Source organism: Anabrus simplex, chromosome 1 (genome assembly GCF_040414725.1).
Source record: "Anabrus simplex isolate iqAnaSimp1 chromosome 1, ASM4041472v1, whole genome shotgun sequence".
Lineage (NCBI taxonomy): Eukaryota > Metazoa > Arthropoda > Insecta > Orthoptera > Tettigoniidae > Anabrus > Anabrus simplex.
This window is the reverse complement of record NC_090265.1, coordinates 1359171065-1359196934: the sequence shown is the minus strand read 5'-3', so window position 1 is coordinate 1359196934 and position 25870 is coordinate 1359171065. Positions and strand designations below refer to the sequence as shown.

At 37.4% G+C, this 25870-nt stretch overlaps 1 protein-coding gene across 6 annotated transcripts in view; it reads right to left on the bottom strand.

Annotated features, from left to right (window-relative positions):
- Positions 1-3146: 3146 nt before the first annotated feature.
- LOC136858342 (transcription factor SPT20 homolog) overlaps positions 3147-25870 on the bottom strand; it is a 615333-nt gene continuing 592609 nt past the window's right edge. For 5 of the 6 annotated variants that reach the window (XM_067137808.2, XM_067137810.2, XM_067137809.2 and 2 more), the window contains one exon: positions 3147-4182. In XM_067137808.2, the coding sequence (XP_066993909.2) occupies positions 3776-4182 (407 nt within the window). In that variant the 3' untranslated portion in view covers positions 3147-3775. The remainder of the gene's footprint in view (positions 4183-25870) is intronic. The other variant, XR_010858631.2, reaches the window with a different exon arrangement.

The window sequence follows — 25870 nt, the reverse complement described above, 5'->3', positions numbered from 1 at the left end:
TTCTTTGTCAGCGTCCCCCACCCACAGGGGGTGTATCATGGGGATGTCGGCCTTCTGGATCTTAGGGTATTCTGTAGCTGTAGGAAGTCTAGGGTTCATGGCTATTAATTTAGAGGTTTCTTGTTCATTAAGAAGATAATTAATATTTTTAAGCACTGTTTGATGATTTCCTGGGATTCTGTTGGTAGGATCTTTTTTAATTATTTGAAAAGTATCATAAAAAAAAAAAAGTGTTCGGTTCTAATTAGGTATATATTTTTATTCATGATGACAGTCATGTTCCCTTTGTAGTCTTTGCTTATTAATAGGTTATTATCTCTAATCTTTTTCTTTAAATTCTTTCAGTTGTTTGTTGTTAATTGTATTGTTGTTTTTCTGAGACTGTTAATGTAATCAGGTAATATTTTCTTGGCTGGCATATAGTAAACTAAATTAATTTCTTCCAGAATATAGCTCTTTACAAAATATTGACTGATCTGCATTAATTATCTGCTCTGGTGTAAAATTATACTCTTCAATGAAACGCTTTTCTTCCGTAACAAACTCATCAGCTTTCTCTTCTATACCAGTGGCATCACCAACAAATCTGTTGTCAACTTTACGCATGATCTTGCGAGAAACAATCTTGTAAATTTCTCTTGTACCACTGCAACTGAGATTTCAAAGCTTTGAATGTTAAGGTGTTGTTTGGATCAATTTGTGCTTTAAAAGACATCGCCCAGATTCGTAGCATTCAGCCGTGTATAATTCCAATATGTTTTTGCATTGCAATGAACTAATCACGTACCTCGTTATTTATTCTTTCTTGTAGCACCTTTCTGTTTCCGCCATGTATTTTCAGTGTCTTTTCAAAGTTTTGCAAAATGGTCTTGTTTTTATTTGTTTTTTCTGTAGCATTACGATAGTGAATTTGACTCTGGGGGACATGTCTATGGCTACTTTAGGATCATTTCCTCTTGGCTGCTTTGTTCAGATTTTGTAAACATCAGCCACATATCCTTCCGGAAAGTTTGTTCTATTCTTCTTTGATGGTGATGGATAATATGAGGAACCACTGCTCTCATCTCTACCACATAATGCTGGACCACTTTCTGAAGTAGTCTCATTTTCTAGCTGTATCGCTGGAACATCCCCTAAATCACTTTCAATATCATCTTCATCAGTGACTTCTTCACCTATACTCTTCAACAAGAATATCTTCATCAAGTAGCTGTTTTCTAATCTGTTTGAAAACTATACGATCTACCCTGCTTGGCTTTTCCTCTGAAATACCGAAATCCACTAACAATTTAACGACCACAGCTGGTTTCATTTTGAAACAGCGTATGCATACAACAAGTCACATTCACTTCTAATACCTAACTAGCAGACCGGTTCTGCGTCTACTCCCTTTTTACTTCAAAACTACCTTAAAAAGACATTCCACCAAATCAACACTTGTTATGTAGTGAACTAGTTTTATTACAGCAGAAGACCAGTTTCAACTCATTATGAAGTCATTTTCAGCTCAATTATTAAAATCAAAAACCATTATACAATTACATTAAAAAAACAAATCCCATGGCTCTACAGCCCTTGAAGGGCCTTGGCCTACCAAGCAACCACTGCTCAGCTTGAAGGCCTGCATATTACGAGGTGTCATGTGGTCAGCACGACAAATCCTATTGGGCGTTATTCTTGTCTTTCTAGACCGGGGCCGCTATCTCACAGTCAGATAGCTCCTCAATTCTAATCATGTAGGCTGAGTGGACCTCGAACCAGCCCTCAGGTCCAGGTAAAAATCCCTGACCTGGCCGAGAATCGAACCCGGGGCCTCCAGGTGAGAGGCAGGCACGCTACCCCTACACCACGGGCCGGCATACAATTACATACATACAGATAAAAAGTTAAAATATATGTTACGTAATATCAAACCGTTGAGGGTTCTGGAAAATTATTCCTCAATGTCCTGTTATTTACATTTGTAAAAGTGTCTGTGATTAAAAACTCATATTGAAAGTAATTAATGTTACAAATAATAAGTTATGCTGCAGTAATAATATATTAGTGTTTTGGAAGGGAACATCCTTTAAGGTGATTATTCTTGTTCTTATGACGTTATGCACAGAGAATCAGTAAGCTTGTGATGTTTGATGCCCATTATACAACTTGTGATGTTGAAAATATATGAATGTCTGTAAAGGAAAAAAATGAAAGTAAGCCTTTATGAAAGTTAATAGCACTAAGTGTAGAAGATTTGACCATACTTACTCCCTTCCTTGCCCGAGTTGTCCTACTGCTGGAAGAGTTAGCTGTACTCTGCTTGTTTGTTTTGGTGTGGAGCTTGTATCTCGGTGAGTATGGAGTGGATGTAGGGGAAGAAGGACGAGCTTTGTTTGGACTTGGAGGGGAGGCATGAGGGTTTGCAACTTGGGAAGTACATAATTATGATGAAAATCAATATTCTTTTGATATGTTTTATGTCGAATGGGTAAACCATTATCAAGTTATTTACTTAAATTATGATTAGAATTGTTTTTAGGTCCAGAAATATGAAAAGTCTTCTGTAATATTGATTAGGGACCTCTTATGTATATTTTTCAATACTTGTCAATCTTGAGTAATAACAGAAAAGTTATGACCAGAATCCTTTATGTGTTGACTGATAGCTGGGGAGCAATTATGTCCCATTGCAATTTTATGCTCACCATATACTATATTAAAATTTCTTCCTGTTTTCCTAATATAACTCGCTGGACATGTAGGACATTGCAGTCTATAGTTCCCAGAATTATTAAATCTGTTAAAACATAAATAAAGTGGTTTTGTTCAAAAGCCAGTGACAACAGTTGGGTACCCTTCCTCCTAAGTGTAAACAGGAAAAATACCAAGTATAAGCAGGAAAAACATATTTCAAGCACTTTATTTGACAAACTATACATACACTTTGAAGAAACAAAATCACAACTTATCTTTGATACAAACTCTGGAGAATATTCAAGCGAATCCGTGTTTTATTTGGCCAGACTATCCAAATCCATTATACAACTTTCAACATACTGGGACATAAAAACAGGTACAAGAAGACTAGTTCAAAACAACAGTCAATTTATTAAATATGATTTATACACAAGAATATATTATTATTATTATTATTATTATATTATTATTATTATTATTATTATTATTATTATTATTATTATTATTATTATTATTATTATTATTATTATTATTATTTTTTGTTTATACACATTACAAAATGTACAGTCCAAAAACATAAATGCAAACAAGGAATAATTTCAAAGAGCTGTGATACTATTTTCTCTTACCCTTTCACTTTTTACATATTCCTAATTAGCCTTAACTATGTATTACTTTGCTGCATACAAACTATACTTCAGTTTCTTAACTCTGACAAGGTATTTCTTAGCCTGAGAAATGATGCAGTAAGACAATACAAGTTTTTTACAAAAGTGTTATCATGGCAAAAATAACTGCTATCGACAGGGAAGGAATAAACAGATCATGACAGAAGGCACACAAGCATTCAACATCCGTACATCTATAACATTTGTTTTGAGTGAAATGATCAGTTACAACCACAATTTTCTTCTTTGAATCACAAACAACCATAGGAGATAACATATTTTATAGAAGAATCATGTTCCCTCTAAATTTGTAATGGCCACATGCTAGGCTAAAGATTTCTTATTACATGCAGTTCTCCACTCTCTTCTGTCATATATGAGCTTGACACAGTAGTGTGCAGCTTCATCTTCAACTCTGGTAATTAAATTCATTGTGGTACCATCCAATACGGATTGTACTGATACTGACTCTGTGGGTTATAGTATGGGTACTGGTGCTGATGGTGCTGAGGTGGTGGGGGAGGAGGTGGGGGAGGTTGCAGAAGACCTTGTTGCTGCTGCTGCTGTTGAGCATTGGGAGGCGGGGGAGGTGGGGGTGGTGGGTACATGCTAATACCATGCATATGGAATGGTAAGCTAGCATTGTACAATTGTGGCTTTGATGAGTAATGATTGAAGGAAGGTCTATCTCTATTAGTAGGAACAACTGCTCTCTGGGAGAGCTGCTGAAAATCGCTACTTGCACTAGCACGGGTGTTGGTCTGTGCTTGTTGGTGATTTCTTTCCACTTCTTCATGTTCCTGCTCTTGTTCAGTATTCCCATCAGCATTGAAACCTAGAAAAAATAGGTCATCTGTTTAGAATATTCAAATAGAACATAGAATTCCTTTGTCAACCATTTACTAACACAACACTGGTCTCCATGAAGCATGGAAATTCTCCACATCAGCCCTAATGGATGGTCCCTTAACATTCTATAACAATATGAATTCTAGAACCATACTGACTGTCCTTCATACAGTACCAAAACTGTCAATTTTTTACTTTACAGAATTAAAATCATAAAGCTTCCCTTCAGCATATAATGCTACATACTACAGATACTTTATATTGCTTGATCATTGCTTAATTAATGTTTTTTTTTTTTTTTTACAGGGTTTTTCACATACAGCTAAAGTATATACAAATAAAAGCCATTTGCATTATAAAAACACATTTTTCATATTTGCAGATTTGATAGTGTACGTAAGAACAATCAGTAAATCAGAGGACAAACATTCCCAGTGAATAGACACAATTAAAATCACAAGTAAACACCACATAAAACTGTCTTTGGGTCATACCACAGTACCCCATGTTACATGTAGACAGATTTGTGAGCCTCTGCAGCTGGGCACAAGAGACTCAACTTCTTGACAATAGAAGGAAAAACGATAGCCTCACAGACAGAACTGCACTGCACTGAACCCTGATGGTGAACTGTGAACTCACAGCAAAAGAAAATAAACTTCTCACAAATGGTTTCTAGAGCTAACACTTGCTTAGAACAATCTTTACTATGGTAATCACTAATACAGGGAATAATGGATTATTTCAGATTTATTAAGAAAATAGGTCACGTTACATAAAAAGCACATTCCGGACAATCATGCAGATTGTACATGACATTTAGTACGATCAATATTGATTGGCACCCCCCACCCCCCCTTATAACTCCTGCAAAGTAGCAGTTTGAAATGTGTGGTGATGTATGCACGAAGATAGACTATAGTACTATCTGCTGCCACCAGATGATGTTGCTGCTTCCCATAGGTGGCGCATTGCAGCAGTACTTGTTCGGTTTGCGAGTATGCTGGTGGACGTATGTCTCAAGTGTTATTACAATATTATAAGTCCACCTGTTCAATACAATACAATATGATCCACTATTTCATATGGTCAAATGTTTTTTATACATAATACATAAAAGTCAAAGGTACATGTTTCACCCTCCTTAGGGGCATCATCAGCCTATATCAATCTTAAAAAATAATAATAATACATATACTTATAAATTATAGGCTAAAATGTTGAAAAAGGTTTCGTAAAATATTATACAATAACATCTAAAACAACGATAATGCACCAAAGTATGTTAAAAGAGAGTGAAATTAACAGTTTGAAGATTAAAACGTGATTAAACATGAGATTTTGAGAGTCTAAAACTAAAATGGATCCATATTTTTATAATATCATTAAGACTGTGAAAGCCTTGAGTATAAAAACAATCATCAAAGGGGGATGTTTCTTCAATTCCCAAGTTGAATCCAAGGTGGTAAAATCACTTTCAGTTATTTAAAACGGAAGTGTGAATGTAACAAACAAGCTAAAAATGTAAATGATTGGGATATCTGAAAGTCAAGAAGAAAATGGAACTTCTGTAGAGGCGATGCTTGTGATAAAACGTATGTCAAAGCTAGCAGAGATCGGAAATTATGGTAGTCGAATGGATCTAAAAGATAGTCAAGTTGATATATAATTCCGTTGAAACATGTGTTGGAAGAAATGTTCAGGATTTTCTGAAACAAAAGTAGAAGAAAGTATGTTAATAATACCGTACTGTACAAGAGACTTCCCGTACGTCAAAGATGGCTAATGCGGTACTTACTCGTACGGAGCGTACTAAGTACGTCAGGTTGTTACAGCAACGCTAGCTTGACTGGGTTTTTCGACTTCTAGTATTATAACGGTGTGGCTGAGGCAGTGAAGGGCATGGAGGGGGGGTAATGGTGGGTGGATCCTTGCGCGCATGTGTTGTTATTGGCGGGCTGTTAGGAGCAAGATGGGCGGGCCTATCATTTGACGAGGTGGTGGAAGCTTTAGAACAAGAAGTTCTAAAAGTTGGCGGGATTGTATTATGTTTTGAATTCACCATGCCTAATAACTTGGGAGTTAGCTCATAAAAGGATTTTTTGTTTCCGTGATATCGTTAAGATTATGGTCTTTGTTATAGGCTTGGTCTAAAAAGATGTAAAGATTTTCTAATTCATTCATAAGTTTTCCTTTGCCTATGCATTTTAGAATAGTGAGATCTTTATCAATTGATGTGAACTGATGTCCTGTTTCACTCATGTGTGAGCTCATCGCTGAATATTTGTTGTGCTTTAAGGCATTATAATGCTCCATATATCTCGTATGAAAGCTGCGCCCAGTCTGTCCAACATAACTAAATCCACACTGAGCACAAGTGAGTCTGTAAATACCAGATCTCGAAAAACGGCTGTTTTTATAATTGACTTTATTATGATTGAAAAATATACTTTGATTTGTATTGACTGTTCTGAAAGCAATATTAGTGTCGTATTTCTTCAGTGTGTTGGCGATCTGGTGGATGGCTGGGTTATTGTATGTAAACGTAGCGAAACTAGTTTTTTTAGGTTTATCCGGAATGAGATTCGTGGATAGTTTGTATTTAACTTTACTGATTAACTGGTTAATCATTTCAACCTTGAACCCATTAAGCTTGGCCAAGTTCCTTATGTAGTTTAATTCTATTTTTAAGTTGTTAGGGGATAGTGGGATTTTTAAGGCTCTGTGTATTAAATTATAGAATGACGCTTGTTTTTGAGATTTAGGGTGTAAAGAGGAATTATTTATGGTTATAGGAGACTGTGTGGGTTTTCTGTAGATTTGAAAATCGAAAGTATTATTGGCGCGCGTGATCGTTATATCTAAAAAATTTAAGGACTGTTTAACTTCGTCTTCTTTAGTGAATTTTACATTAGGATCAATTTTATTTAAAATCTCTAAAACTTCGTCGCTGTTAGTAACATTTTTGTCAATAACTACAAAAGTGTCGTCAACAAATCTCAGCCATAAACATATACCTTTTATATGTTCTTTAATTTTCGTGTATTCTATTGAGTCCATGTAAATATCGGCACCCATGGCTAAGCCAGTCTGTTGATAAATCTTGCCATTAAAGGAAAAAAAGTTGTTATTCAATACAAAATTCAGGATCTTCATAAATTCATCAATTTCCAGCTTACTCAGGCTGCTATGTTTTGAAATATTGTCATAGATAATTTTGACTGTTTCTTTAGTAGGTATATTTGGGTACATGTTTATGACATCATAGGAACACATTATATGGTTAGGTTGTAAGTCAAATTTACTTAAAATATCGCAAAATTTGATTGAATTCTTTAAAGGAAGTTTATTATTAAACTTGTAATGTTGTTTGAGAAAACCGTGGATATATTTGGAAACTTTATAGGTAGGGCTATTACGGCAGTTAATAATCGGACGTACGGGAATGTTGTTTTTATGGATTTTAGGTAGGGCTCTGGCTATTGGAATGCTGGGGTTCATGTTGATCAGTCTCTGTTGTTCCTGTTCATTGAGAAGGAATGTGGAGTTCTTAATTAGAGATTTTAAATTACGTTGTATTCTTACGATAGGATCTTTGCTAACTACTGTATAAATCTTATCCTTAAAAAATTCTTCAGTTTTATTTATGTAATGGTCCTTATCCATTAACACCATAGATCCTCCCTTGTCAGCTATTGTGACTATGATGTTGTTGTCTTCTATTTTCGTTCTCAAATTACTTAGTAAAAATTTTTGATTAGAGTCGGATTTAGCATTAAGTTCTTTAGCTAGTGTAGGTAATTTCTTTTTTATGTCAAATCTAATGTCATTTTGAACTTCAAAGGGGAGTTTAGAGATATTAGCTTCCACCTCAGCCACTGTGGTAATAATATCTAAGTCCTTTTTTTCACTAGGCCAGTTATACTTTGGACCTTGTAATATGCTGGTGGACATCGAAAAGACAACATGGAAGCAGTGGCAACGGTGGACAGTGTGGTTTCTCAGGAGGCAAGGAGTGACTGCTTCAGACATCCACAAGAGGCACGTGGGGAAAAAGCACCAAGCCGCAGATCTGTGTTTCGTTGGATATCAGAGTTCAGAGATGGAAGAGACTGTGCTGTAAAACACAAAAGGACTGGGCGCAAGCACACTCACCAAGATGCATGGCTAGTGCATATCGTGGAGGCCACTACATAGGCTACTTGCAGCCACCTGCAGTGCTAATGCACTATGAGAGACTTTGACTCATTTCCGAAAATTGATGCCTGCCTGGCCATGAGATGATATAGATGTTGATTCCCATAGGGAACCTGAAATATTTGTCTGGAATGAATAAATTTATAATACCAATGTAGTTGGTCCATTATTGGACATTATAAATTTTCCAGCTAACTTGTTCCTGGTTGCCAGCGTTTCGCCCCAGTGTGCTAAGTTGGGCTCATCAGTTCATAAATAGCACACCCACTAAGATGCATGGCTAGTGCATACCCTGGAGGCCACTGCGTAGGCTACTTGGAGCCACCGGCAGTGCCAATGCACTTGAGAGACTTGGGTAATGAAACAGAAAGCCGTGAATAGAACACAGGCAAGTGAAATGAAATTTCTGAGAAGCAGGATAGAAGTGACAAGATGGGATAAGATGAGAAATGAGAAGGTCCGAGATATAGTAAAAGAAGAGTCACTACAGAATAAGATAGAGGCATCTAGACTTAGATGGTATGGACACATGAAGAGAATGACAGAGGAAAGGATAGCAAGGAGGATGCACGAAATGGAGATAACAGGTAAACGACCAAGAGGAAGACCAAGAGACAGGTGGATAAAAGGAGTGGAAGAGTGTGTACATAGAAGAGGAGAGGACTGGGCAAGAGTTACTAGGGAGAAGTGGGGGGAAGACAAGAGGAGATGGAGAAGCTTATGTTCCAAGCAGACCCAACCAATAGCTGGAAACTGCAGATGACGATGATGATGATGATGATGATGTCTCATTTCCAAAAATTGATGCCTGCCTGGCCATCAGATGACATAGATGTTGATTCCCATAAGGAACCTGAAATATTTGTCCCGAATGAGTAAATTTATAATATATGCAGTTTGTCCGTTATCGGACATTATAAATTTTCCAACTAACTCAATCCTGGTTGCCAGCGTTTTGCCCTAGTGGGCACATCCACCAAGATGCATGGCTAGTTCATACCGTGGAGGCCACTGCACAGGATACTTGGAGCTACCAGCAGTGCCAATGCACTATGAGAGACTTTGTCTCATTTCCAAAAATTGATGCCTGCCTGGCCATCAGATGATATAGATGTTGATTCCCATAGGGAACCTGAAATATCTGTCCCGAATGACTATTTATAATACCAATGTAGCCATGTGTCTTGGTGGGTGTGCTATTTACCAACTGATGAGCCCAACTATATTTTATTTTATTCCATGTAATCCATGAATATGTTTGCTAAAATACCTGAAGCCGGCGAACCCATTGCTAGGCCTTTAGACTGTTTGTAAATTTTGTTGTCAAAAATGAAATAGTTATTTTCCAAAGTAAATTCTAGTAATATTAAAAATTGTTCGATTTCCACCTTACTTAATTTGCTGTGTTGCATTAAATTCTTTCTTGCTACTTTTATAGTATCTACAACAGGAATTTTGGAGTACATATCTTTGATATCCAAACTATGTATCCTGTAATAGTGTGTTAGCTCAATGTATTTGATTTTGTTACAATTGTCAATACTATTAATTAGGTGTGTCTGGCTATTAAACTTATAGTGTCCCACTGTCGGCAGCCCTGAAGATGGTTTTCCGTGGTTTCCCATTTTCACACCAGGCAAATGCCGGGGCTGTACCTTAATTAAGGCCACGGCCGCTTCCTTCCAATTCCTAGGCCTTTCCTATCCCATCGTCGCCGTAAGACATATCTGTGTCGGTGCGACGTAAAGCAAATAGCAAAAAAAAAAAAAAAAAAAAAAAAAAACTTACAGTGTTCTTTTAAAAATCTTTGTATAAATTTGGCCGTCTTATATACCGGACTATTTCTAAAATTAACTATCAGTCTAATAGGAATTTCTTGTTTATGAATTTTCGGTAGCGCCCTTAAAGTAGGTATTTCTGTGCTCATGTTCACTAGACAGTTAGTATGGTCATTTTGATTTTCAAATTTTCAGAAAAGTTACTCGAGATACTATTATCAGAAACAACTCCAATCATCCAGGTCAACATAAAAAGGCTACATTTTACAGTTTAATTAATAGAGCTATGAACATACCTATGTATGTGTAGGAAGAATTATAATACAGAGATAAATATAATCCACCAAATTGCTCATAGTAATGGATACTCCAGAAAACTTATTAACAGAATGACAAATAAAATGAAAAATGAACAAAAACAACTTTAATTAAAGAGCAAAGGAGAAAAAGAAATTTGCAGTTCTAACTTTTTGAAATAAGCACTCTTATCAAATGGCTAAAATTTTCACGAAAAGGAACATCAATGTCGCATACAAAACTGATAATAATACTAATAAGATAATTTTCAATTCAGATAAAATAGAGAATAAATGTATGTATAATAAATCAGGAATTTACAAATTCACATGCCAAATATGTAGGCAACGATACATAAGACAGTCTGGAAGAAGTTTGGCTATAAGGGACAAAGAACATGTTAATGCAGTCAAACAAAAAATGGGAGAGCATAGGGAGTAGCGATGAAACTTGAATGTGGGGAGAGTTTTAGTGATCCTTATAAGACGAGCATATTCTGGCGCAAAATAGAGTTTGAATTCCCTGGGATGCTTGCAGTGCTGCGAACTTAGACTGTGAGGTGAACAGTGCCCTGGATGAAGTTGTCAATTCGTTGGACTTTCTATAAAAACTGGTGCAAGCAACTGCAAAAAGAGTGATGGAGATCATATTACAGGAACTTGAAAAGCCATTCTTTCTTAACAATGACATGGTAGGTGATCTGAAGAAGCAGACAGAAAATAAAGACTAAAAAAATGATGGATTTCAGTGCCAAATGTGACGATTTAGAACAGTATAGTAGGAGAAATAATGTCAGGACTTTTGGTGTACTGTAAAGTGTAAATGAAAAATTTTGAAGAATAAGTTATGAATGTTTGTAAAGCAGTGGGTGCTGTTGTCACTGTGAATGACATAGATCGCTGCCACCGCGTAGGGTCAAAATCCCCAGGAAAGACCCGGCCAATTATTGTTAAATTAACATAGTAACATTATTGATAAGAAATATTAAAAAACAAAAGGAAGCTGAAAGGATCACCTACCACAATTCACAAAGACCTCACAGTGATAAGACTGAAGGCTGCCATTAAGTATTTCGGGCATTTCAATTCTTGGTCGCATAAAGGAGACATTATTATTAAAAAGCCAGATGGATCAAAAATTCATGTGCACCATTTAATCCTTTGTTGCCTGACGGTACTTTAAAGTACCATCTCATATTTCATGGTTTTGGAATTATTCAGTAAATGCTACCCTTGTATTTTCCTCATGGTACTTTCAAGGACCTAATTCTTGAAACAGAGATATTTCAATTTTGAGGTTGATATTGATGAAAAACGCGGGGGATCGTTTTATTCTTAGGAGTGTAGTCATAGTGTTACCACTGTAAACAAATGACATTTTGATTGATTATTTCTTAGCTCCTATTGTTACATTCGACCTGCAAGTGATCTTAGTGCATGTAAGGATGCTTCTGTAATGCAATAAGATACTCAAATTGATGAAATTTGCAATTGGTGTAGATATATAGCTAGTAAATGGTGAGGTACTTAGAAGTACCGTCAGGCCATATGGAGGGTCTCATGTTAGTCATATCCAAAACCGAAAGTAAGGCTTTACTGATGCAAAATATTCGGCCGTGACAGGTTTGACACCATACTCACCATGTTACACATCAATGACAATTCTAAAATTCCAGAAAATAACATGGACAAGCTTCACAAAGTTAGGCCATTGGTAACAGCATTCAATGGTCATTTTCCAGACATTTACAAAGGAACAAGGGAACTTAGCATCGATGAGTCAATGATTTTGTTCAAGGGAAGGAGTAGTATCGAGCAGTACAATCCCATGAAACCAATAAAAGGGGATTATAAACTGTGGTGCATTGCAGATCTGAGGGGGTACATTGTGAAATTTGACATCTGTCAAGGGAAGAATCAGTCCCTAGAACAAGAATTCCAGAATTATAGAATCATGGGCTTGGGGAAAGAGTTGTGCTGAGCCTATCAAAGCCATTCTGGGGGCAACACAGAAAATTGTACTTTGATAACTATTTTGCTTCTCTCCCACTTCTTGAAAGGTTGAAAGATGAAAATACTCTAGCATGTGGAACCATTAGAATGATTAGAAAGGAAATCCCACACAATTTTATGTCTGAAAAAGAAATGAAAACGGGGTATTCTGACCACAGAATTTCTTCGATGGACATTAGAGTTTTTCTATGGAAGGACAGTGAAGGTGTGTGCTTAGCATCGAATTTCCATGGAACAGAAGCCACAACTGTTTCTAGGAAACAGAAGGATGGAAGCAAGGTTACTGCTGATTGTCTGGTTGTTGCACAAGGCTACAATGCATGGGTGGAGTAGACTATGCTGACAGACTTCGAGGGGTATATGGTTTAGACCGTCGGTCCCAAAAATGGTAGCACAGATTATTTTGGGAAATGATTGAGATAGAATTTGTCAATGCCTACATCATATACTGTAATCTGCATGAAAAAGTCCCTCTAATGGCATTCTGGTGTAATGTGGCCCTAGGACTGATGGACCAGAAAGAAATTCCTCTTCCAGGAAAACTTTCATGTGATATGAGGTCACCAAAGTCACCAGAGCAAACTTGTCTACCAAAAAGGAGGAAAACAGAATATTCTGTGCCCAGTGATGTCAAGACTAAGTAATCGTGGAAATCATTTTGTTGTTTTTGTAAAAAAATCGTGGTCGATGTGAGGTGTGTTCGAGAAAGAAGATGCAGTCAAGACCGCATTCAAAGTGTATTACATGTAGTGTGTTTCTTTGCTGCAATGAAAAAAAGAACTGCTTTGCAGAGTATCATAATGTGTCAGTTGGATATGATGTATGCAAGATGTTCTACATATGAACAATAATATTAGGAAACACTCTTATTACACATATTTGCTTTAAATTTTGCTTTTACATTTTTGTAATAGTTTTAGGTATGAAAAACATGTTCTACTAATATTTTGAGACAATAAATGTGATATAATTCCAAAATGTTAACATTCTTATCTATCCAAATATGAAGCCTCCAATACGTCTGATGGTACTTAAAAGTACCAGGCCTCAAAAACATACCAAAAATTAAAATTATGATTTGAAAATATTAGCATTTACTATTTGAACATATTCCATTAGAATAAGGTGAAAAAATCAAGTATACTTCTTATTTTTCACTATTCAGGCAACAAAGGGTTAAGTGAACTTAAGTGAACTTAGAGTGCATGAGTTTTACAAGTAACATAGTTTAAAAACTGCTGGATATTGTGAGCTATCCTAGTCATCCTTCACCATAAGTCCCAATTCAGATTATTATTCTTTTATGTTTCCTCTATTTCTTGGTCTATCTGCCTGTTAATTTCAATCTTGTGGACTTACTTGTTTCAGACAGTGTGATTCCAATTTGACTAAATCCTTAAAAAATTTAAATTACTGTTTAATGAATCAGCCGGCCCTGTGGTGTAGGGGTAGCATGCCTGCCTCTTACCCGGAGGCCCCGGGTTTGATTGCCGGCCAGGTCAGGGATTTTTACCTGGATCTGAGGGCTGGTTCGAGGTCCACTCAGCCTACATGTTTAGAATTGAGGAGCTATCTGACGGTGAGATAGCGGCCCCGGTCTAGAAAGCCAAGAATGATGGCCGAGAGGATTCATCGTGCTGATCACACGACAATTCATAATCTGCAGGCCTTTGGGCTGAGCAGCAGTTGCTTGGTAGGCCAAGGCCCTTCAAAGGGTGTAGTGCCATGGGGTTTGGGTTTAACGAATCAAAATCTATCAGAAAAATCCACACTAAACTTAGCTTTTTATATTTAACCGGCTGTTTACAGGTTCTGGCTTACCAGCTCAAATCTTAATTTTACTGGTAATCTATAAATTTTGTAAGCAAGTTGGTAATGTTTACTACTGATGTAATACATCCCTCTGACAATAGTAACTGTTTCCTGCATTCCAATGCCACCCCCACTACCCCTGCCCTAGCACACCAGAATCTCCAGCCTCAGCCCCTCAGACAACAGTAGATACTCTTAGAGCGGCCTTGGGTAACAAGAAGAATGTACTGCAGGTAGTTCACCAAAATGCTCAGTCTCTTCCTCCGCAAACAAAGCTGAATGAGCTGAAAGTGGTTTCCAACAACTGTAGATGTTATTTTAATCAGCAAAACTTGACTCAAAAGTAAACATAACTCAATTAATTTCAACTTAGCAGGGTACAGACTTCTGAGATCAGATAGAAGAAATAGGGGTGGTGGTGGTGGTTTAGGTGCATATGTGCTTAGCCATTTAAAACCAAAAATCATCTGTCAGTCAACTCAACCGCATGAGCGGAAAGCAGAATACATGTTTATTGAAATTACCATGCAGAGTACAAAGTGTTTGTTGTGTGCTGTATATAGACCACCAAAGGCAGGACGTTTGACTGACTCAGAAATGGACTTAGATTATTACCGTCATATGAGCATGTGATCATTATGGGAGACTTTAATACAAATCTTTTAGACACTAACTCAGTGGAAACAAAGCATCTGTTACATACATGCCAGGTGTGTAATATGACACTTCTACCTCTCTCGACGACTCATCATACTAAAACCCCTCACACTTTACTTGACTTAATACTGACAAACAACCCTGACGAGTAATGAACCATGGATGGACCTCAGCCCCCGGATTTTCAGTTCATGATGTCATTTTCATGGCCTACTCTCAGAAGGTACCTAAAGCAAAGCCCAAGTACATTACCATATGCAACTACAACAATAAAGACAGTGATGCATTAATGGCAGATGCGTGTTCAAAACTTTGGCATGACATTATGAAAATGACAAATACTGATGACATGGTTCACACTTTTAATGATCTAGTGTTACAGATTTTTGATAGATATGCTCCCTTACACATAACAAGAACTAAGAAAGGGAAACAAATCTCTGTGGATAAAATAATGAAGATATTAAACATTTAATGACAAAATGAGATACAGCTCACAGAAAATACAAATGCAGCCAATGGAGGATAAATTTAATGACTACCATAAACTTCGTAACAGGACAAAACATGAAATAAGGAATGCTCAACTACGATATGCACATAGTTTGATTGGACAAGGCACACAACCCTACTTTATATGGAAGGCAGCCAAAAGCTTTGGTGTAAATACTCATGAAAATAATGAAGCTCTGGATATATTGCTAGAAGAGCTGAACGATTATTTCGTATCAGCACGCACCGCATTAGATCGAAGTTCAAAACAAAACTTTTTTGTTGAGAACTATAACAATCAGGTATTAAACAAAGAGAAGTTTTATTTCAGCAACATCTCACCATGGCAAGATAGAGAGGCCCTCTGGAAAATAAAATCAAATGCAATTGGAGTTGATACTATTAGTAGAATAATGCTGAGGAAAATATCAGATGCTATCATCCCCCACTAACCTACATCTACAATTATTTCCTACAGTATGGTGAGTACACCATGATGTGGAAAATGGCCCTGGTACGCCCATTGACAAAGACTCACATCCCAATAGATGCCGGTGACTACTGATCCATTAACATAATTTCGACAGTAGGTAAAGGACTAGAGTACATTGTTTACAATAATCAAATCAAAACCTATGTGGGTGAAAACAATACTCTAGACACTTTTCAATCAGGTTTTTGCTGCAATCATAGCACATGCACTGCCTTACTTGAAGTGACTGATGACATAAGCGATGGACGAAAGACTGACAACACTAATGGTCCTCCTCGACCTAAGCAAGGCATTTGATTCTGTAGACCATGATTTGTTACTGTCAAAACCTTACCTATTAGGTTTCTAGAATAGCACCTTGAACTGGATGGACACAGGGTCACAGCAATGTGTTACTTACAAAGGTGGCCAATCTTCTTTGTGGCAGACCGTGGAAACAGGAGTTCCTCAAGGTTCTGCACTAGTGCCTTTTCATTTTTCACTGTATATCAATGATCTGTCTAAAATCTCTTTAAGTACAGCAGGCATCATATATACACAGACGATGCGCAACTGTACATTTAATGTAGGCCGGATGGCATTAAAGAAACAACGGAGAAATTAAATTTTGCTGTAGTCCTGGTTGGTGCTATTCAAGTTAGGCTCCTTGATCTTCACAGCTTGTGTTATGTCTCCAGATGTATAGCCGTTTTTCTTCATGGATGTCGTCAGTTCTCTCATTGCACTCGAGCGGTTATCATCATCTGCAACAATATTCACCCTAGTATATAACGTTCGAAGGAGAGCTGCTCTTTGGGAGGGGTGGTGATGTGAAGACTTATGAAGGTATCTTATGAAAGAGCGTCAAAAAAAAGCCACGTCTTGAAACACCGGGCGTATATGAAATTCCATGTGGTTGTGGTTGTTCATATGTTGGCATGACAAAAAGGCTTGTTAGCACCAGGGTGAAAGAGCACATCAGATCAGTAAAGAATGTCTTAAATTCTCGATCTCGAATCAGTAAACAACTGGGCAGTAAAGCATTGACTGTCTCTCAACCCTGACAAATCCCAAACAATCCTTACAGCCAATCCGAGACTATTATCTGAAGCAGACTGCGCAACTCTTCCAGTGATACAGATACAGAACAAAGTCATACCTTACAGTAAAACAGTAAAAAATCTTGGAATCACTCTAGATGAACACCTATCATGGTCCATACATACGGCATCAACGTGGAGGCGAGTATTTGCGTCACTGTATGCCCTCAGAAAGTTAAAATTTATCTTTCCTTTAAACTCAAAAGTTTTTAATTGAAACGTTGTTGTTTGTCCAACCCTTGTCCCATGAAAGGAGTAAAGTCTGTTTCCAGAAAATGGAGCTCAAAAGTAAAGGTACCAATTTTATTACTATTTTCCTAGTTAGTCGTGGTCCTAGTTAATCGAGCCCCCCACCTTTGGGGGCCACTTTAATATACCCTCTCTCTGCAACAGGTACACCCGTACTTTAACTTTATCGGAGAGCATGGGTTGATGCCAGGGCGTGAATGGTCCATGCTAGGAAACAGAAGGGTACTTGAATAAGTTCTTTTGAAATTTAAGTCTTTGTTTATTCAAGTTAGACAAGAAATATATCACCATTTACAGATGTGAAGGATGGATTAGAGAAAGTACAAACAGTGGTTGGAAGTGACGCTGTCTCTCTGTCTCTCTGTATCGGCGTTGGCGATATCCCGCGATGCCGGACTCCTTCCCCCTCACCATCGATCTCCTCTCAGCATCATGGCACCACGTTATCCCATGGCGGTTGACAGGTTTGAAGGTCCGATGAGAATCGGGATCAAACCCGAGAATCTGATGCCTGATGATCGATTACGTGCAATGTGGAATTATTGATTTAGCATTTAATTCCACTTTGTTCTCATGAAGGGAGTAAAGAAGTGTATAGGCATTGCACAAAAATGTCAATGAGATCTGGTACAACATTTCTTTGCTGCATTGCATATTTTGCGAATTAGTACCTTCACTGAATATTACTAGTCAAAACACTTTGTAGAATTTAAAAGTTCCACAGTGCATAACGAAAGAAGAAGATTAACATAGTTCAACATAAATGAAATGATTGTCATTCGATGCACTTGTTGATGTAATTCAAGTTAATAGAATATCACAGTTCATAATGAAAGAAAATGAACATAATTCAACATAAACAAAATGATTGTCGTTTGATGCACTGCTCTAGTACACTAAAGCCTACTTAGCAAACACAGTTCAAAAACCTCGAGTCATTTTGTCACTAAGGCACAGTCTCATGAAAATAAAATCTGTTATAAAGCACAGTTTTTATGAAATAAATTAAGTCACTACGGCACAGTCTTATGAACCTAAAAGGCAATATTATAACATGATCAGCATAGTTCAAAGGAAAGGAATTAACACTGTCCAACAAATAAATGACACAGACTTTAGAAATGTTTATGATACAGTTCATTGCGAAAGACTGACATGAGTCAAACGGTCTCGTTTAAAACTGAACTATCACTTCCCTGAATATGTACAAAAACACGACGATAAACTATTATGTGGCGAGTCTACCCAGTTTATGCAAGTTGATGATAATTTGTGATTATTCGCTCAGAAAATTTAGTCCCGTTCTGAAGAATGTTAATTACTTGAACTTCAAGTTTTAATACACAAGTCTATCAGCTGTTGACGACTCAAAATATATCACATCCTATCCCACACATAAAAATGGAGTTCAAAGTTTCCACCTTCGACACTTACAAATTTATACAGCTACAGGCGTGAACACTTGTGTTTTCCGTAAACACAACTACCTGTTAATAAACTTAACCATGATAGGTTAATATTGTGTCTGGTCCGTATTGACTAAATCAAATCAAATCAAATCAAATCAAATCAAATCAAATCAAATCAAATCAAATCAAATCAAATCAAATCAAATCAAATCAAATCAAATCAAATCAAATCAAATCAAATCAAATCTCTTTATTTGCAAATGAGGTGTCTACCTCGGTGGCAAATGGTACACTAAAATACATTATTGTCAAGCACTAAATTTTAAATTAACAAGAGACGAAGAAAATTTTCCTAGAATACAATAAACTTACACTAATAATTTTTTCTATTAAACACACACATCATCCTTAATAAATTTATATTGTTTACAAAATTCTACTTATAATATCTCCTGTACTTACAAACATAGTCAACTCATATACAGTATGTGAAATTACTTCTAATAATACTATACAACCGGTATAAAATTAAAATAGACATTGTATTTATTTACATATTTATATTTTATCAATTTTGGAACCTAAGTAGCATAACGACCTGCTGCGTCTTAACCAGAGCCCTCGAAGTCCCCACTGTACTTCACCCCTACAGGCAGTCCCCTACTTGGGCTGTCCAAACTCCATAGACCAGGGGATGGAATTAATTTAATCACACACATTTTTTATTTACAATATCCTGCAAAGGTCGAATGCCCTCTAACATTTCATTTATTTTATCTGTTGCTGTTCATTCTCTTCTTGAATACCTGTACAGATTTTGGAAAAGGATCAAACACTACCCCTGGTAAACTGTTCCACTCCTTCACGCCCTTCCCAATGAATGAAAATTTACCCCAATTGCTTCGGCTAAAATTCCTTCTAATTTTGTACTTGTGGTCAGTTCTGCCAATATAATTATTTTCCAACCGAAGCCTCTTACAGATTTCTCTCCATGCTTCTTCTCCTGTATAGGCTCTATATAATCCTATAAGTCTAGTTTTCTCCCTTTTCTTACTTAAAGTTTCCCACCCAAGTTCCTTTAACATTTCTGATACACTACTCTTTCTCCTGAAATCCCCTGTTACAAATCTTGCTGCTTTCCTCTGCACACCATCTAGTTCTTTTATTAGGTATTCTTGGTGAGGATCCCAAACACTGCATATTCCAATAATGGACGAACCATACTTAAGTAACTTTTTTCTTTTAATTCTTTGTTGCATCCTTTAAGTAGCCTCATTATGACATGTAACAATCTGTATGCTTTCCCAACAATGTCATCAACATGACCCTTCCAGTGCAAATTACTTTCAAATCTCACACCTAAGTATTTGCACTTGCCATCTTTTGGGATAACTACCTCATCCAAAGTATATTCAAATTCAGTTTTAAAGCTCCTGTTTGTAAATGTTGTAACAGATGATTTGCGTCCATTAACCTTCATATTATTTTCTTCAACCCACTGTTGGATACTCTCAAGGTCCCTTTGTAATTCTGAACAATCCTCAATGTTATTTATTTCCCTATAAACAATTATGTCATCTGCATACAATCTTATTTTCGATGTTATATTGTTCCCTAAATCATTTGCGTATATTAAGAAAAGTAACGGACCGATTATAGTACCCTGTGCAATTCCCTTCCAAACTTTCTCTTCCTGTGATATATTATTTCCTACTTTGACTTTCTGAACCCTTGAATTTAGAAATGTTCTTATCCAACGTATAACCTTTACGTCCAATCCTATTCCCTCCGATTTCTTTAATAATATTCCATGTTCCACTCTATCAAAGGCTTTGGAAAGATCTATGGCTATGCAATCTAACTAGCCTCCTGAATCCAACTGATCTGATATGTCCTGCTGAAATCCCACCAGTTGTGCCTCACAAGAAAATTTCTTTCTAAATCCATACTGGCTCCTCATGAACCAATTTTTATCATCACATATCCCTCTGATGTACTTTGATATTAAACTCTCCAGTATTTTACACACTATACTGGTCAGGCTGATTGGTCTGTAGTTCTCTGGTTTCCTTTTATCACCCTTTCCTTTATAAATTGGTATTATTATAGATTCCTTCCATTCCTTTGGCATTACACTATTATTTATGAGATAGTCAAAGAGAAATTTTAAATAAGGCACTATGTACCACCCCATTGTCTGTAATACCTCCCCAGTAATTTGATCACTTCCTGCTGCTTTTCCTTGCCGAAACAGTTGGATTTCTCTGAAAATATCTTCATTTGTGAATGAGAAGCTTCTTGTTTCCCTGTATGTCTCTCCATCTCTACCTTCTGTTACGGTTTCCAACTCCTGACAATCTTCTACTGAATCTCTGAATTCCCTACTAAATAGATTTGCTTTCTCAGTATCTGTTAAATAGTGTTCACCCCCTTCTCCCACCATTGTAGGAATTTGGATTCCTTTTCCTTTTTGATTCCTAACATATGAATACAGCTTTTTCCATTTCCATTTGTGGTCATTACCCTCTTGAAGTACGCCATTCATATAATTCTCTTTTGCTTCATTTTTCACTCTATTCAGTTCTCTCATTAGCTGTTTTCTAGTTTCTCTATTCCCCCTACCCTCTTTGATTTTCTGTTTACTATTCTACATTTTCTTTTTAATTTTCTTATTTCCCTTGTATAATAAACTGGGTCTCAGGTCATTTTACCCTTCTTAACAGGTACAAATCTCTCCTTCCCAAACGATTCCTTTAAATTTAGCCCAAAGTGTATCCACATTATTCCCTTCACTTATCCAACAACTGAACTGAGATTTAAGGTAAGTCCCAAATTCATCAACTTTAGTTTTTCTGTATAATTTCTTGTCTTGTGTGACCCTCTTATTAAGCATTTTTGGTACGAGTCCTACATCCATTATTACAGCCTTATGGTCACCTATTCCTTCAATTACCTCAGTTTTATCAACAATTTCCCATGGTTTAACCAAGAATACATCTAGCAAGTTATTGAGACGAGTCGGTTCTTGTACTACTTGTGTAAATCCTCCCTCCCAAATTAACTTATTTGCCAGTTTCTGTTCATGGGCTTCACTTGCAGCTCCATTCCATTCAACTTCAGGCAAGTTTAGATCTCCCCTAATTATTACCATACCATTTTTGTTTTTATGAGTATAATCTATTATTTTCTCAAATATTTCCATGTCTCTTTCCTCTCTTCCAAGCCTATATGTTCCTATAACTTCCACCTCCTTCATATTATCACAAACTAATTTTATCCCTAATATTTCATCCCTTTCATCAGTAAACCATTCATGTGAACAATAAGTTTCCTTCACCAGAATAAACACCCCCCCCTCCCTTTTTATCTCCTCGGTCTCTACGATAGACTGTATATCCTTCTGGAAATACTTCTCTATTAGCCACCGCTTCTCTCAACCACGATTCCACTCCTATCACTACATCAGTATCATACGATTCCATCAATGTACCGAATTTTAATTGTTTATTCACTATACTCTGACAGTTTACCAAGAGCAATCTCAGACCCCCTTCCTCCCTAAAACTTGACTGTTGCAATTGGGTAACGTTTGACTCATGAGTTGAGAACTTCCCTGGAACCCAGATCCTTGTACATAGATCTTGATTTAAGGATCTGGGTTTTCTGGCAAGTTTCCCTGTATGTGCCAGTTTAGTGGTATGGGTTTTCTTAAGTACAGATTAGTTTGCAAATCTCTGTTGATAATTGTAGCAATTTGTCTACAGAGAGTTGCTTTTCCATTACCATTCAGATGTAACCCATGCCTAGTGAACATTTGCCTGCCAAGACCTAAAGTATCTACTACATAGACATTTCTAAAACCCTTACATAATCTCTTGATTTTTATATTTACATCATGTACAGCTTTGTTCACACATGAGTCCTCTAAAAGGTCATACCTGGGTGGCACATTAACTACAATTACTTTTGAGTCAGATAGTTTGGAAATCTTACCTCTGAGGGTCGTAATTAGTTCCTCACCTTCATTTGCAGCAATGTCATTTGTACCACTCACAATCACCACATAATTGTCCTTCTCAAACACAGGATCACAACTTGAAAGGACGTCTTCACTTTGGCACCTGGTTTTATTAGTCGTAAGACCTCAGTTTCTTGATTCTGCAGCTCATCCTTGATGCCTTCTGCCATACCCCGCCCTTGACTGTCTGCGTAGAGATGAATTTTTGGCGATCTTGACTTTCGGTTGGTTTTCTTCTTCTGTAGGTTACTTCCACTGGATTTAAAATTATTTGGAAAACTTGGTGCGTCTTCTTCTGGAACTTGTTGCAATAACTGATATCTATTTTGGCACTGCAAAGAGTTTTTTCCCGGTTTTAAGTTGTACGTAGTTTCTCCCATATGTTTAACATTAGGCCTAAAATGGCTACGCGTCACTTCCGTCCACGGCAATCTTTCTTCTCCAATGTCTTCTTTATCTTCCAGTTTCTTTATTCTGTCCTTTAAGCTTTCATTTTCATGTTTCAGAGCGCATAAGTCTTCTTGTAGCACTCCTAAAATCTTAATTATAGTTTCGTAAGTCTCTCTTTCTTGTTGTTCTGCCTCACTATCAGTTTGTTTGCACTCGGGACACAGCCACACACTTTCTTCACTTCCAACCACTGTTTGTACTTTCTCTAATCCATCCTTCACATCTGTAAATGGTGATATATTTCTTGTCTAACTTGAATAAACAAAGACTTAAATTTCAAAAGAACTTATTCAAGTACACTTCTCTCTGTGGTTCCTAGCATGGACCATTCACGCCCTGGCATCAACCCATGCTCTCCGATAAAGCTAAAGTACGGGTGTACCTGTTGCAGAGAGAGGGTATATTAAAGTGGCCCCCAAAGGTAGGGGGCTCGATTAACTAGGACCACGACTAACTAGGAAAACAGTGATAAAATTGGTACCTTTACTTTTGAGCTCTATTCTCTGGAAACAGACTTTACTCCTTTCTTGGGACAAGGGTTGGACAAACAACAATGTTTCAATTAAAAACTTTTGAGTTTAAAGGAAAGATAAATTTTAACTTTCTGAGGGCATGCAATGACGCAAATACTCGCCTCCACCTTGATGCCGTATGTGCGGACCATGATAGGTGTTCATCTAGAGTGATTCCAAGATTTTTTACTGTTCTACTGTAAGGTATGACTTTGTTCTGCATCTGTATCACTGGAAGAGTTGCGCAGTCTGCTTCAGATAATAGTCTTGGATTGGCTGTAAGGATTGTTTGGGATTTGTCAGGGTTGAGAGACAGTCAATGCTTTACTGCCCAGTTGTTTTCTGATTCGAGATCGAGAATTTAAGACATTCTTTACTGATCTGATGTGCTCTTTCACCCTGGTGCTAACAAGCCTTTTTGTCATGCCAACATATGAACAACCACAACCACATACAATTTCATATACGCCCGGTGTTTCAAGACGTGGCTTCTTTTTGACGCTCTTTCATAAGATACCTTCATAAGTCTTCACATCACCACCCCTCCCAAAAAGCAGCTCTCCTTCGAACGTTATATACTAGGGTGAATAATGTTGCAGACGATGACAACCGCTTGAGTGCAATGAGAGAACTGACAACATCCATGAAGAAAAACGGCTATACATCTGGAGACATAACACGAGCTGTGAAGATCAAGGAGCCTAACTTGAATAGCACCAACCAGGACTACAGCAAAAAGAAAAAAGTATTCCTTCCTTACGTGGCAGGTATAACTGACAGAATAGGGCGCATTCTTAAGAAGTAAAATATAATTCCAGTTTTCACCGCAGACCGGAAGCTCAAATCCCAGTTTCGACCAGTCAAAGAGAAGCCACGTCTTGAAACACCGGGCGTATATGAAATTCCATGTGGTTGTGGTTGTTCATATGTTGGCATGACAAAAAGGCTTGTTAGCACCAGGGTGAAAGAGCACATCAGATCAGTAAAGAATGTTGCTCTTTCATCCTCCACGGAGAACGCTATAAGTTAGTCTGCCATAGCAGAATATTTCTACAGTACAGACCATGAAATCCTCTTTGACCAGGCGAAGGTTATCGCGCCTGTAAAAGACTTCTATGCTCATCTTGTGAGGAAAGCCAGAGAGATAGAGCTGCACCCAAATAACATCAACAGGGAAGACAGCTTCAAGTTTATCAAATACATGGAGACCTGTACTGCAGAAATACATGCATAACACCACCATGGCACAGCGCGACGCACTCAAACTGTCGACAGAGGGTTGTGCATCAGTAACTTCCCTCCCAACCACCACAGCACAGCGCCACGATCCTTGGGTCCAGTTAGTAGGGTAGGCCGTGGATGGTACGGGCATGACTTCCATGTTCCTTCAGATAATTTCTTTGCTCACTGTCGGAGGCAAAACTACACATGCCCTGATGAAGGCCAATGTAATTTGGCAGAACGCTTGGCATTATTATTAATTAATATATATATAGTGGCTTTAATCCAGTTCATTTACTTCTTTGTGTTAATGTTAATCAGCATCTTGGTTTCTACAATACATACATACATACGTACGTACATACATACGTACGTACGTACATACATACATTACATTACATACATACATACATAATCATTATAGACTGTTATGCCTTTCAGTGTTCAGTCTGCAAGCCTCGGTAAATTTACTAAACGTCGCCACAATCCTCGATTTGCAACTAGTGTTGTGGCCTCATTTAGTTCTATACCTCTTACCTTCAAATCGTTAGAAACTGAGCCTAACCATCGTGGTCTTGGTCTACCTCTACTTCTCTTACCCTCCACAATAGAGTCCATTATTCTCCTAGGTAACCTATCCTCCTCCATTCGCCTCACATGACCCCACCACCGAAGCCGGTTTATGTGTACAGCTTCATCCATCGAGTTCATTCCTAAATTAGCCTTTATCTCCTCATTCTGAGTACCCTCCTGCCATTGTTCCCACCTGTTTGTACCAGCCATCATTTTTGCTACTTTCATGTCTGTTACTTCTAACTTATAAATAAGATATCCTGAGTCCACCCAGCTTTTGCTCCTGTAAAGCAAAGTTGGTCTGAAAACAGACTGATGTAAAGATAGTTTCGTCTGGGAGCTGACTTCCTTCTTACAGAATATGGTTGATCGCAACTGCGAGCTCACTACATTAGCTTTACGACACCTTGATTGAATCTCACTTA